The sequence below is a fragment of the Rhodnius prolixus genome, unplaced genomic scaffold (assembly GCF_049639745.1).
Source record: "Rhodnius prolixus isolate KJV_2025 unplaced genomic scaffold, Rpr scaffold_18, whole genome shotgun sequence".
NCBI classification, from domain to species: domain Eukaryota; kingdom Metazoa; phylum Arthropoda; class Insecta; order Hemiptera; family Reduviidae; genus Rhodnius; species Rhodnius prolixus.
In genome coordinates this window covers 1,389,080-1,403,111 of record NW_027411636.1, presented here as the reverse complement: position 1 = coordinate 1,403,111, position 14,032 = coordinate 1,389,080, and the positions used below count along the sequence as shown (strand labels likewise).

Sequence of the window (14,032 nt, the reverse complement as noted above, 5' to 3'; positions counted from 1 at the left end):
TTATTTTTCTCGTTTAATAATTATTATAAACTCAAACGATAAAATGTCGACTAAATACTGAAAATTGAATCTCAAGTAATTAGTATTAAGTGGCCAAATCACTATATAATAGCCTGGTTTACCAAATAATTGAGTCAACATTCCTTCTCCGTCCAGAGAAACGTTCAGAGCTAGTTCCTTGTGAAAGATTCGTAATTAGGTAATAAAATTTAATTAGTTTTGATTATTTAAAATTCTAAATAGAAATGACCTCGATAGTTGAAGCGTAAAAATAAAAAAAAAAACTATATTTGTAATTATGTAATAAAAACAAGTTTTTATTGTTATAAAAATACTAAATATCACAGTTTTAATGAGTTAATAAGATTCACATTAAAATATTACTTATTATTCATTTCTCTGATCGGCCAAATGTCTCCAGTAGACATCAGATGATCATATACTTTCCTAGTTTTGTTGACATCAATCTTCAACAGATGTCTTGCTTGTGCTAATTTCAAGCCTTCACGTTTATTACATTCTGATATTAACAATTTTTTAAAATTAAAATAAGTCACAGGCACTATTCTAGCTGTAGAGCATAAAATTTTTTCATCATCATCAAGAAGATGGTATCTGAAAATGAATAGTAACATTTAATGATTAATTAATTTAGAATAAATAAGTAACCATTGCTATAATCCAGATTATTAATTATTACTTTTTCTTAAGGAGGCATTGCGATTGTATATAATCTTTAATATATGGAATTTTTAACGGAAATGTCTGCTTTACATTCATAATATTTAGGCTGAACAAAGTAGCCATAGGAAAGTAGTGGTTTGTCTCAAAAATGGCCTAAATGGTAAAATCTACATCATACAATTTCATCAAATCCAAAGAACATTAATATTCTTCCAACTTTTGTTGGCTCAGAGAACCTAACAACGGATACGTCCGACACAAATTCACCTAAGATTGACACGTTTACCTTAAGAGATTAAGGTGAGTAGATTAAGAGAACTCTTAACCTCTCAGTTAAATCTAAGTTATACAAACTGTATATTTTCGCTCAACTTTGTAACTTTTCAACAATTCTTACCCTGGTAAATTGTGTAGAGTTAAAGGTGCAGAAGGCCTTCTCATATGTTTAGGTTCTTGAGTTTCAATAGGTAGAGGTCCTATATGACCAATCTCTTTTTTATACTTCAATCTTTTCTTGTTCAATTTCTCATAAATGTGAATACCATTGAGAAAACGAATACCCAGACTTCTGTACATAAGTAAGGAATTCAATTTGTATCGCACTTCGTTTTGATAATACAACCTCTCCACAAGAAAATCTAACACTGGGCCTTCCATAAATTTCAGAAAAGCTAGCAATTTTGATAGGCAAGAGGTTCCAAATGGTACCTGAAAATTTAGTAAAATAAACTGATTAATTGTATAATTGAACGAAATTAAAAACTATAGGAGTCATTAACTTACATCGAAACGTTGGGTCATATTGTAAGTCTTACGACCATCAACAAGTCCATGACTTCTAATAATTTTTTTTCTATTTATCCTTTCTGCTAATCGAAAATTATAGCTATCCGCCAAAGCATATTTCAGTTTATCAAACAATAAATTATCTTCACTAGCACTGAATGAAAAACTATCTGGTGGTTCCCACAAAGTTTCAAGAACTGTTTCTGCTTTGTCATCGTATTCCATGTCAAATTCATTTCTAAAAGGATTGTAGCAATTAAAATTGATGCCATTTGCCATTAAGAGCTTTGATCTGTGCTGATAAGCTAATTTACTATCGTTGATAAAATCACTTTTTGAAGATTTATTTGTATCAACATTTTCATTATTGCTGTCGTTACACAAATCTCTGATATACTGTTCTACTCCTAAAAAATCCACAGCTGACTGCACAGTTACCTGGTTAGGATCAACCGATAAGTTACAATTACTAGCACATAGGGAAGGTTTACATCTTAATTCTTGAAGATGTGCAACTGCTTCCTTTAATTCATCATTATCAGGATTCACAATGAACTTATCCAGATATCGGTTCATACATTCCTCAGGGCTTTTATTATTGAGACGGGCCGCGATATCCGTCCAATTTCCGTAGCCACAGTGAAGTATACCATTGACTAATTTTAAATCCTCTTCAAGTGACCAACCTTCAAAATCCATGTTTGGTCAAATTGCATTAACAATTATCTATATGTTTTAAAAAATGAATTGATAACAAGTAAAGGCCACTAAACCAAAACTGTAGCAATATTTTACCACTTCCTAAAAATTAAGATTTTACAGTCACAGTTACCTCTATCTCAAATAGTACAGCTCTGCCCCTGCATGACACCGACATCCAAACTGACATGGTATGGTAATATGTTTAAGGTTTTATTGTGGTTATCTACAAGTTACAAACTACTACTAGGAAAAAGTACTTTTCTTAAAATATTGCAAGCAAGGCTTTCAATTATCATCTAACCAATATTCAATCTCACCATAATAATTCACTTCTAAGTTTAAAAAAATAGTAAATATCTATTTTAAGAAATTTTCCTTTTGTAACAAGCACTAAATAACGACTTCTTCTGCAGTAGAAAGCTCTATTAAGAGAATTATACTATATAAATGTATGCAAATATTACTCAAAAAAAAAAAAAAAAAAAGAAGAGCTTGAAGTGCATACCGTGTAATAATTATTTATTTTTCAATTTATTATTTATGGTGGTTTAGTATTCTATGGTTATTGACAGCCAACACTGTGGCTGTAAGAGACTCCCACGAAGAAAAAAAAAAATCTAGGGCAGGCATATTGGAAGTTAGTATTATTCGTTCAATATAATTATAATTTATAAAATAAAGTAAAGTTTAAATTAAAAAAAAATATTACTTACTGTTTTTAAAATGTAAAGGAAAACAATAATGACTCTTTAACGGAAAAAAACAATACTACATAAATAAATGTATATATTTTGGAAAAAAAAGTATGCACAATAAAGTAATTTATTATTATTATTAATTTTAGACAATTTTTTTTTTTTTTTTTTTTAGTCGTTTACACAATCTATGATTTTCAAATTCTATTTACATTAACTACATCTTATACGGATAAATAAACTTTTAAAATGCACTCTGAAAAAACCCAATGAAACAACTTTTAAAAAATAGAATTTTTTTTTAGGAATAGAAGTTGAAATTAAGAAAAAAGCTGATTAGGATAAGATCAAATCAAGTTCATTACCTACAAAAAAATAACAAATATACATAATAATTTTTTTTTTTTTTAAATAGATTTTTGTCTGTTTTAAATAAAAAAATACATTTAAATATTATATTAATGTATATATATTTTAAATTACAATAAAATATTTTTTTGTTTAGATTATGAACTTACACATCATTTAAAAAAGTATCAGCTACTAATATGTATTTATATATATACATAAAAAATATATTAACGTTAGGGTAACAAATAAATTTATTATTAATTTTAAAATTATTTTGCTATTCTTTTGATTGTATAAGAAACACCAGATATGCCAAAGAATTTATATAAACTAGCATGTGGGAAAGATCATAAGCAGGGAAAAATTATTTCTGAAATTTCTAACGCAGCAATTATTAAATTTTGAAAAGGTGATAATGTCCGCAGAGCTAGATAACTAATAGTCACAAAATAAGTGAATTTTACACATGTTTATTGAGATAAACTCTTGTCTGAACGAGGCTTTTTCTAATTATAATTGCAAGGTTCTAATATTTTCTTCTAATTCTAAATTTTTGTAACACATTTACTGCTTTTTTTTTTTTTTTTTTTGAAACCGTACATTAAACTAAAAAGACATATTCTAGAGGGACAAGTACCCAATCTTTTTTTCCGGAACTACCCAAAATATATATATTTAAAAAAAAATTAAAAAAAGACAAACCATAGGAAAAAGTTAGTTTTATGTAATCTATGTAAACTCTTACAAACAGATTGACTGTACACAAATTTTCCCGAAGCAACAAATTAACGATTCTCTGACCTGTTTCTCAATGTACGCCATTTGAGCTCCGTCTGAATTGTAAGGAAAAGAAAGAGATGTGTGAGGAAAAACTCTAAGGAAAAGAATATATTGGTTTCGTGACCGTAAATTGTTAAACTTAGGATGGAAGATTTGCGAGGAATCGGTCAAATAAAACTACTTGCCTCTTTGCCAACGTTTCGACAAATATATAGTCCTCTTCAGGGCGTTGCTATGCGGGTTAGTTGAATTGAAAACTGTTAGTTTCTGTAACTCAACCAACCCGCATAGCCACGCCCTGAAGAGGACAATATATTTGTCGAAACGTTTCGGCAAAAAGTCGAGTTGTTTTATTTGACCGATTCCTCGCAAATCTCACCCATCCTAAGTCTAAGGAAAAGCTTTTTTGAACGGAAGATCTGTTGGTAAGAGCTGAAAGTGTTTGTGATTTACTAATGGAGAGAGGGTCCATGGTCCGAGATAGGGATATGAAAGATATCCGGTCTTGACTCGGACCTAATGTCGACTGACCATCTTATACATGACGATTTTTTAGGCACGACCTGGATAATGACAATGGGAGACAGAAATCAGCAGTTACAATGTGCTCTTGATTATAAAATGAAGAACGTGAAAGGCTGACCAGAAAAGATTAAGAAGTTCAATTGTTAAAAATATTTGTTAGTAAAACATAAGGAGACTCTAAAATATGAAAAGATGAATAACTGCTGATTAGCCGCGTTACTTTACCTAAGAAATTTAAGAAATTCTTTAACCTGTCTTTAAGAAATGTCTTGGAAACCTGTGACCAACTTGATTTACTGACTAGTTGATGATCTTCCCCACAAAATAAAATAAAAATAATAAATAAATAGATAAAAAAAATACAACAATAATATACGTGTTATCCAAATTTCATTGCCCCTTCTTTCAGCTGATCTTCCACTAAATAATAAAATAAAAAAACTGTTAATTCACAGCCCGAATGTCTTTTTCATAGTGTACACAGAAATTTTTTCATTCACATCAACTGTATACACTATGGGAATTGTTTTTGAATTTATGAAAATAATAAATTTAAATCTGGCTACTTAAAAGTGTTTCATAATCAATCTTTCTGTACAATATACATTTTTATAAAAATGTATTCTCATTTTGATCGTTTATAGTTTTACTTTTTTCTTTAAAACAAAAAAAAAAAATTTAAACAATTTAGTATTTAAAATCATTATTATTACTATTTATTTATTTTTTAAAAAAATGTAAAGTAATCGCCTATTTTTTTTCAGGCGGTGCTTAACGTCCAACTACCGAATTATAAGTATGGACGGGGGCAAAAGCTCATACTTTACTATTAACATTTTTTCCAACAAATAAAAAACTTAGTTAGTTAAACGCTGGACAACAAATTGTGTGGATCTTCCACATGTTAGTCCGCGTTGTAAACATTACACAAAACCTGCCCCCAAATTCATTATTATACCAATAATTAATTTACAAAACAAAAATTTTCTTTACAATCTACAATAACTATTTTATACAACTAATAGTAATTATTAAAAAAAAAAAAAAAAAATACAGTAAAATAATAAATTTTCATATATTTATAAATATTTATATATTAACAACATATAAACAATTAAAAAGAAAGATTTTTAAAATGATTTAAATTTACTAAAAAATAATAAAAAATATATTCCCAAATTATTAACTGTCCTTTTACAATGATTACATACGTCATTGTTGTAACAGCACGGTATGAAATTGTCCAATTTCACCACTTAATCCACGCTGTATATCTTTCATATGTCCCTATAAAAAAGAAATTAAAGCTAAAATTGTTTACCAACAAAACTTTATTGGAGTTACACCATCAGATTTACCTGGTGGAACTCAAGGTTATTTTTAAAAAAAAGTAATTTTTGAATATCCATTAATAGAAATTCAGTAGATTATTTTTTTTTTTGTAGACTCAGGCCTATCAACCAGAGTTAAGCGGTGGAATTTAGTTTAAAAAAAAAAAAAAAAACCCACAGTGTGCGGAATTAATATCAGACAATGACGTGTACACATGTCGAACACAGGGCAAAACAATTTAAAGTCACTCCCAAGCGACTTTTTTCTGCAATCTCTCTGGGGTCTTGGAGATTACCAGAGCATTCTGTGTTCTTTCCAAAATCTTGCACCGCTTCACGTATGCATTGCTCTTAGTTAACTAGGGACGCAAGAGTTTTTACAAGGAAGAAAAAGAGCATTTTAGTGAGGTCTGAATCTCTATCTAAGGTAAAAAACGGCCATTACACAAGGGTTGAGAGCTTCTATTTGTGTGCGTAATTCCCCAATCTCTAATGCGGAGACCAAACATGTACCAACCTCTTATCATTTGGCTGACTCCCCCACCCACCTCCGTATAAAATACTTGGCAGTTCTATTGGTAAGTTAAAGATATTATATTCTTATATTTTATTAAAATTTTGAGTTTTTATAGTTAATGGCAATTTTCAAGGAGTATACACGTCGAACGCACCATAATAGAGATTTGGTTTGACGTGTATACACGCCAAACACGCTTAACTGGTTAAGAATACTTCATATCTGCAACCTTTTCTAACAATTGGTACATTAATTTCTAAAGGATGAAAAAAATAAATGCCAGTATTCAGTCGTGATACATTTATTCTGAAACACTCAGTCCTTGAACAGACAAGACAGAAGATACACCAACCCCCGTAATGTAAAATATTACTTTGGAAACTAGCCCTGAAGATGACCTAGTCCCTAGGTCGATAGCTCGGCAGAATAAATGTATCACGACTGAAATGGCAATTATTTTTTCATCCTATTGAAACTATGAATCAGTCACCAAAAATAATGAACAGCAATTAATATCTATATTTCATTTCACACTCCTAACGGTTTAATTTTGATGCAGAACTTGCATTTCCATGTAGCTATTTTTTATTGTCGTGGTATTCACTTCATCATATCCATCCCTCCATTTTTATTTTCTTTAACTAAAGCCCAAATAGATCATTTGAGCCCTACACTCATGAGACAATCATCTTGTACCAACCCCAGTTGGGGAAACCTATATGTAAACATATATATTTCCTCCAAAACCTATTAACTATCCAGTTAATCCAAGGAAATCGTAGGTAAGAGCCGATAGATAAGAATAACTACTTCCTGGTACCAATACACTATCATCTCTATCCATAGGGAGAGGACAAGTCCATGTCCTCCATCATCAAGGCTATAAAGTCGATCATCAGATTAAACTTGCCAGGGAATTAAATTCTTGCCTCCATTTGATCCCATAGAGTGGAAAATTAATTCATTTTCAAGATAATTCCTCAAACCAAAATTAAAATACTTAAAAACACTCGTACCTCAATATTAGTTTCAAACATTTTCTTATTGTTTAAAGACAGTTTCTTTTTAATAGTTTCCATCGATCTCGTAAGTACTTCAACTTCAAAACTGCTCCTATCGTTCTCTGATAAACTCTATGAACAGAGAGAACAAATAATGAATTATTTTCCTCAGAATAAATATTATACTAAGGTAGAACACATTCAGGTTATCATAAGCAGAATATTTTAGGAGATAAATCGATTCACCGATTTATGTCGATAAATCACCATAAAATGTTATTTTATCAATCCAACATTTATTCCTTTCCTTTTAAAGGAATATTATGGCTTTTTTCTTTTAATTTGGGTAAATTTTCAAAAATTGGGGAAATTTTGATCCTTAAATTTTAATCCAGTCATTTAAAAAAGTCGTGATGTGTAAAATGTAATAGTAATGAGGAAGTAATGTATTAGATTCTGACAACACGCACAGTTTTAAAAGAATTGAATCCGATTTTGCTAAATAAAAGTGTATTGCCAAGAAACGAAAGAAATGTATGCTTAAATGGTAAAAATTAAAGGTTTTTAAAGTGGAGTGAAGATCAGCTAAATTAGCATTTATCACAAATCTTAACTGCCAACTTTAAGCAAGAACTTATAAATAGAAAGGTATTTAAGACTCTAAATGCAAGACTCTAAAACTCATGCTAAAACAGGTTAAAAGAAACATCGATCTCCAATTATAGTTATTACAGATTATCTCTTACCTTGATCTGTATAACAAGAGCCGTTAGCTCGACGACCAGATCTAAAACTGAACGTCCAACGCTACATTTAAAACGACCGACCATAGCTTTAGCTTCTTCCAAACTTTGATTTCTTAAATAATTTGGTGTTAACGTGGCAACCATACTCATATCTGGCAACAGCTGCAAATCAAGTGGATTTTTTCCACATTAAAAAATAGAATGCGATTTTTGAAAGATATTTTGTTATAAATGGGGCTAATTTTTTTTTTTTTTGTTAATGATTTAAGGCGCGTCATCATCTAAAGTTATTGGCGCCCGGAGCTTTTTTCAGTGCACTGCCGGCCTCCGGACAGTGTTCTCTCGTTACAGACAGCACTGTCCATCACCGGACAGTAAGCTGTAAGAAGCTCCTAGAAAGAGAAAATCTAAGGGTCAGCAGCTGGATTCGAACCCGGGACCTCCGTGTGGGAGTCCAGTATGCTAACCTCATAGCTAATCCCTTCCCTAAATGGGGCTAATATTGGGATTTTTATTAAAGTTTGGATCAGCTTGTCGAAAATTTGATCCACCTCCTCTAGTTAAGAGTAAGAGAAAGTTAGCGATCTGGTGTAAAACTGAGACTATTTGCCAGCTCTCTTGGTTAATCTGGGAAAATTTCGGTAACCTCGAGATGGCTCTTTAAGGGGAAGCCCTATTTCAATATCCTATTTCCCCCTAAGGCCAATTTCCATGATTAAAGCAAAAACGTTTCAAGTAAAATTAGTATTTACTACATTCAATTTAAAAGGGTTTATTACAATTGGCTCTTGAACAAACCTCGGAAAACTGAAAATGAAATTCGCCTTTATAGTAATGCAAAATTCTTCCAAATCACGAGTTTTAGCAACTCATTCCATTCAATATTATAAATACTAATAAAAATCATGAATTGAAATAACTAAATTTACTAAGCGTGCATCTACATCCTCTCTCTTCCCCGGAAGTACCCTTAAAAGAATTTGGCTGTAAAAAAAAAAAGTCCACAAAATTGTAGAGAGTAAAAACTTCTACACAGGAGAACAGTGATACATATGGATGAGAGATCTTCATCGTTATGTTACTGTCAAACCCACAGGATGTTCATACGTAATATAAAAATTGGGATATCTGCGATTTTTCATTTTTGAGCTGAGTGTTCCGTCCCAAAAATGATTATTTCCGGTGAAAAATTTGACACAAACGCAATACTTCTCTTACGAAGAGTGACAACAAAAAACAGTACGATCACAAGCAACGAATGCACTTTTGGAGATCGCATAATGAAAGTGTTTATGCGGATGCTGCAGGAACGAAGTAAGAGGGATGGCCAAAGTCAGATCAGTGGACAGATGCTTTACAGGAGGAAATTTTAGCTGATCCAAAACTAAAGGATCTGGAAGTATTTTTTTTTTGAATTTTTAAAAAAAATTACTAACTTCTTGGCATAGTTCTGAAACAGTTGACAACAGCTGTCTTAATGCGATGTTAATCTGATCAATTTCAATAATCGATGTGGCATATCTCTTTACAAATTCTTCAGTTAGATATTCTGAAAAGCCTTGTTTTCTTTCCGCTTCGTTATTCATTTCTCTCAACGCTGACACTTTTGATCTCTTCAATTCTATTATTTTGTTTAACTGCACCTAAAATGATTTTTTTGAGAATAACATATTATAATCAAAATCAATTGTACGAAAAAACTAAATTGTCAAGAAAATTGGTTGGTCTATTATGCTGGTTAGCAAGGAAATTGCCTTGACTATAATTAAAAATGAATTTAAATTAATTATTAAAAAATATATAAATAAATAAACTTGTCTAAAGACTCCGCATTCCAATCTAACTAATGAGTTCTTAGGTGAATTCTGAGAAGGATTATATAAGCTTTTCTTAACTTTCTAATTCACTTAATAATTACATAAATAGCATAGTACAGTTGGCTTTATTATAGAGTTCAGTGTACTTTCCGCCTTGAACTGCGGCGTCAACGGTTTTTAAGACCGGAAAACTATGCATTTCCAGAAATACGAAGTATACATTCAAAATAGAGAATTTACAATAGTACGAAAACACTATTACCTCTTACGACGTTCTACGAGGAAATAAAAAAGGCTTTTTAGAGTGGAAATTATTCTGCGAAAAGTTGGACCCTTAAAGAAATTCTGGCTTTAGAAATGGGTTTAAGGAGATGGGGCTATGAAATAATGTTTCTAAAAAAAGAATAAGTTGATTTGGTAATGTTATTTAGAAGAAGATCGATTGGTCAAAGAGGTTTTTTTCTTTCTTATAAAAAAAAGAAGAAAAAAGAGACAAAAGAAGCGATGGGTGAAGGCGAGGAGGAGGCGAAAAATATCTAAAGGGATAGACTGGAAGGCCAGTGATAACTGTGGAACAGTTATTTTGATAATCATGTTATAAAATAAAAAATTACTTACAAAATGTTCTAGTGCGGAACTTGGAAATCCATTGCTAGGTTGATCATTATGTAATAATTCAGGCCTCATATAATCGGATTGTGGCATAATATCATTGATATTATTGACACTGGCGTGTTTCATCGGCCTCAGTGCGTGCGCCATCGACATTACTGATATGGTTTCAACAGGTTCATTTGCCTTGGTAATTAAAATAAAGATAGATTTGTGACCACTTTCATCATTATACAAATATATAAGGTAGTTACATACTTATTCCGAATAATAATATTCTGATTACTTACCAGTACTTCAAAATCTGGAATAGAATGCGTACCAAGACCTTGCCTCTCGAATGTAATTCGGTAAGTATTATTCGAAGTGTCGAATGCCTCTACTGAACCACAGAACAATCCATCTTGAGGAGTTCTAAGTCTGGCAGTTACCTGTTTTGCCGAAAAAAAACCAATGTTGAATAACTTTTTCTGTTAGCAAATAAAAAACTTGTTAGGGGATATTACTTTTATTTTTATTTTATAAGAGAAAACAATAATTGGTATAGAAAATTACACTCGTTTAAAGTAGGAGAAGTACAAGTATTAAACTAACTGCATGATTACGAAAATAACTAAATTTGTAGAGTTGTAATTATAATAGGATATATAACATAAATGGCAAAAGATGGGCAAACCTTAGTTCCAATAACAAGTTGCAGTGGTATCTCGGTTGGAAGATCTTTACAAGTGTTCTGATCTGTTGGTTTTCTCTGCTGTAATTGCCTGATTTTGGCCCTCTTACGATCTAATTCTCTTCGTTCTTCTTCAAAAAATGCCTTTAAAAAAAAAAGGTACATTAGCCACAAAAAAATGAGAACCACAGTCTATTTATTTTTTAAATTTTATAATCAAATAAATAATCCATATTATTTAAAAATATAATTACATTATTGAAGAAATGAACAAAAAAAAACTTACCTGAGAACATCTTCTCGGTTTGCCCATCATTCTGCGCATTTTACACCATTCCACTCGGGACAGCTTGAATGTTTTCAGTTGTGGAAATGATTCCTTAAGGCATATGGTGAAATCATTTTCCCCACCAAATAAGGCTCTAAAAATACATTATTAATTATTTTTTGTTTACCTCTATTTGCAAAATAATGAAAAAAATCTTTCAACGGAACAGAAAACGTAACATCATAGCTAATCCAAAAACCTTCTTCAAAATCAATACTGGCTAAGAAAAATTTAAAACTAAAATAATGTCCTAACTATAAATAGTTATGCCCGATATGAAACTTGGCTAAGTTATTGTTAGGTCGAGTAGTTGTTATCCTGCGGTAGTAAAGTTGAGGTTCCAATGAATTCTGTTTTTAAGTCTGACGGTTCTATTCACCATATTCAAAAAACCACTTTCTCGGACCTCTAAAATATTATTTTCTTTGCTCATTAGGAATGATAAAGTTTCCTGATTACTAAAAACTTGCTTGACGATACATATGTTTAGGATCTTAAGTGTCTTCCTCATTCTTCTTATTAGTCGTTTGCTACAAATTTATGCTTTTAGTTTTTTGCAACTAAAAGGTCCTATTTTTTTTTTTTTTCTAAATTTAACGAATCTAAAGAGATGTGTAGATCCCTGAAATTTATTTGCTGAATAAAAGTTTTTAATAACAGCCCAACAAATAAACAAGAGAATTTTTCATTATCCCATTTTATAAAGAAATATTTTAAATACCAAACTTTTTTATTCAAAAGAATAAGGAACTTCTTTAACTTTAAAGTTTCTAATAATAATAAGGAAATAAGAAACTTACGTATCTATATTGCTGTAAAACCATTCATAGCAAACCCATTTGTGTGCCTTTGGTAATTTAAGTAGATTCCTTAATCTCATACCTATTTTTTGGCCTAATTTTCGGTCTCCACTAGAAAATTTAAAATTAATTCAGACATAGTAGAATATTTCCCCGAAAGTTGGATTAATTGCATTATTCCATTCAAATTTGATACCTTTCAATTCTTGGAGGTGTAGGTTCTGGAGGTTCCTTAGGTTTTCTACCTCTTTTCCCGGGTGTTTTAACCCTTGGTGTTTTTAACATAGAGCGTGGAACCACAGAATTGATTGGTGTAACAACGTCATCATCAAAGAATAAGCGATTTTTTTTACGAATTCTTGCAGGCTGAAGTATTAAAACAAATCATTTCACAGTCTAGAACGTACTATCTTAGTGTAATAAAATTCATATTAAACTTACCATTCCTCTTCTGTTTAGAACAGGCTGCGAAGATGGTTGTGGCTTCGGTGGAAGTACTTCACCAACCCGATGTAAACCTAAAGAAGCAGGCCCGAATTCTTCCATCGCTTCTTCTTTTATTTCAGTTTTCACACCATTTTTGAAAGATAATAAAGCCTCAGAGGCATCTGTTAACATTCAAATTAACACATTTTATTTAAAAAGTGTATAAAAAACACTAAACTATATTTTCGTGTATTTAAAAGATTAAGTTCATTACATTTTATCCTCATTTCCTCGTCGCTTATTCTCGTCAAACTATTCATGTTTAATTACTTCAATTGCTTTAATCAATTATATTCAAAATGATAAATTATTAAAGTTTAAAAATGACATCGTAACTTTTTAATGGACATCATATCTAATTAAACTGCACAGTTATATAGCTATTATTGCAACAAGGGAAATCAAATTCTATTATCAAAAACGATTTAATATTCGTTAATTTCAAATACTAATGTATAAGCTAACTTCGTTTACGAGTACTCACTGATTACTTAAGACTACGTACACGTTAACCTAGCATGGAAGTTTTCAAGTCAATATAAAATTAGATAGGATACGTGCCATTATTAGGGGGCCGCAAAAGTCTTAAAAAATATTACTATAACCTATGACTGATAATTCCATTTAAATTTAAAAAGTAAAGTGGAAAACGTTATTACAGATATATAAGAGATTACAAATAAATTTTAGAATTTGTTAGGTCCCGCCCATTGACAAGCAGTAATTTGAAATTTTATAAATCCAATTCGAATTGAGCGTTCAAAAATAAATTATTTAGACAGTGAGAAGAAAGAATAATAAAAAATGTTTTCTAGGGCACTAAATAAATGATTTAAAAAATTGACAAATTTACCACAAAAAATAGTTCTATTATAATAACAAATATTAATTTTAAAAGAAAAATTATCAAATAAACTTACTTTCAAGTTCATCCGCCATGTTGACGTATAATACAAGAGCATCATAAACAAATTGTACATTTTTAAGGCAATATTTTACAACTTGCCAAGCAAAGATTTATTATTATTCTTTAATTGATACATTTTTATTAATAGCTTTTCTTAGTTAACAAAAAACTCATTTAAAACGATCTTTAAAAAAGTGTCACCAGATATGCATTTACTTAAGCTTGGCGGCAATTTCAAATTTTGTTTATTTTCATTTCTCACAACTTTCTCTAAAAGTCTACATGAACAAG

General features: G+C 30.6%; 2 protein-coding genes across 3 annotated transcripts; both read right to left on the bottom strand.

Annotated features, from left to right (window-relative positions):
• Positions 1 to 296: 296 nt before the first annotated feature.
• On the bottom strand, positions 297 to 2,415 carry Ada2a (Transcriptional adapter 2A). The gene is made up of 3 exons (XM_074143785.1): positions 1,468 to 2,415; positions 1,082 to 1,392; positions 297 to 615 (listed from the first exon to the last, which is right to left on the bottom strand). Exons 1-3 carry the CDS (start codon positions 2,167 to 2,169, stop codon positions 381 to 383), a joined length of 1,248 nt encoding a protein of 415 aa, XP_073999886.1. The 5' UTR covers positions 2,170 to 2,415; the 3' UTR covers positions 297 to 380.
• A 2,745-nt stretch (positions 2,416 to 5,160) lies between these two features.
• On the bottom strand, positions 5,161 to 13,910 carry mip130 (Myb-interacting protein 130). Of its 2 annotated transcripts, none has more exons than XM_074143766.1 (12): positions 13,755 to 13,910; positions 12,790 to 12,956; positions 12,545 to 12,714; positions 12,349 to 12,459; positions 11,507 to 11,642; positions 11,224 to 11,364; positions 10,838 to 10,978; positions 10,554 to 10,733; positions 9,555 to 9,761; positions 8,119 to 8,280; positions 7,388 to 7,504; positions 5,161 to 5,810 (listed from the first exon to the last, which is right to left on the bottom strand). In XM_074143766.1, the coding sequence occupies exons 1-12, from the start codon at positions 13,771 to 13,773 to the stop codon at positions 5,736 to 5,738; spliced, it is 1,626 nt and encodes a 541-aa protein (XP_073999867.1). In that variant the 5' UTR covers positions 13,774 to 13,910; the 3' UTR covers positions 5,161 to 5,735. The 2 variants fall into 2 exon arrangements, with proteins under 2 accessions (XP_073999867.1, XP_073999866.1); XM_074143765.1 differs by lacking the exon at positions 13,755 to 13,910 and adding an exon at positions 13,049 to 13,527.
• Positions 13,911 to 14,032: the final 122 nt, after the last annotated feature.

Excerpts from the sequence above, each read along its gene's own strand:
- Ada2a (XM_074143785.1), bottom strand. The coding sequence starts at position 2,169 with ATGGATTTTGAAGGTTGGTCACTTGAAGAGGATTTAAAATTAGTCAAT. Across the intron at positions 1,393-1,467 it reads ATATGACCCAACGTTTCGAT|GTACCATTTGGAACCTCTTG; the intron begins GTAAGTTAATGA and ends CTAAATTTTCAG. Across the intron at positions 616-1,081 it reads ACTCTACACAATTTACCAGG|ATACCATCTTCTTGATGATG; the intron begins GTAAGAATTGTT and ends ATTCATTTTCAG.
- mip130 (XM_074143765.1), bottom strand. The coding sequence starts at position 13,094 with ATGAATAGTTTGACGAGAATAAGCGACGAGGAAATGAGGATAAAAT. Across the intron at positions 8,281-9,554 it reads TTTCAGAACTATGCCAAGAA|CTGTTGCCAGATATGAGTAT; the intron begins GTTAGTAATTTT and ends CTTGATTTGCAG. Across the intron at positions 7,505-8,118 it reads CTCTTGTTATACAGATCAAG|AGTTTATCAGAGAACGATAG; the intron begins GTAAGAGATAAT and ends CTCTGTTCATAG.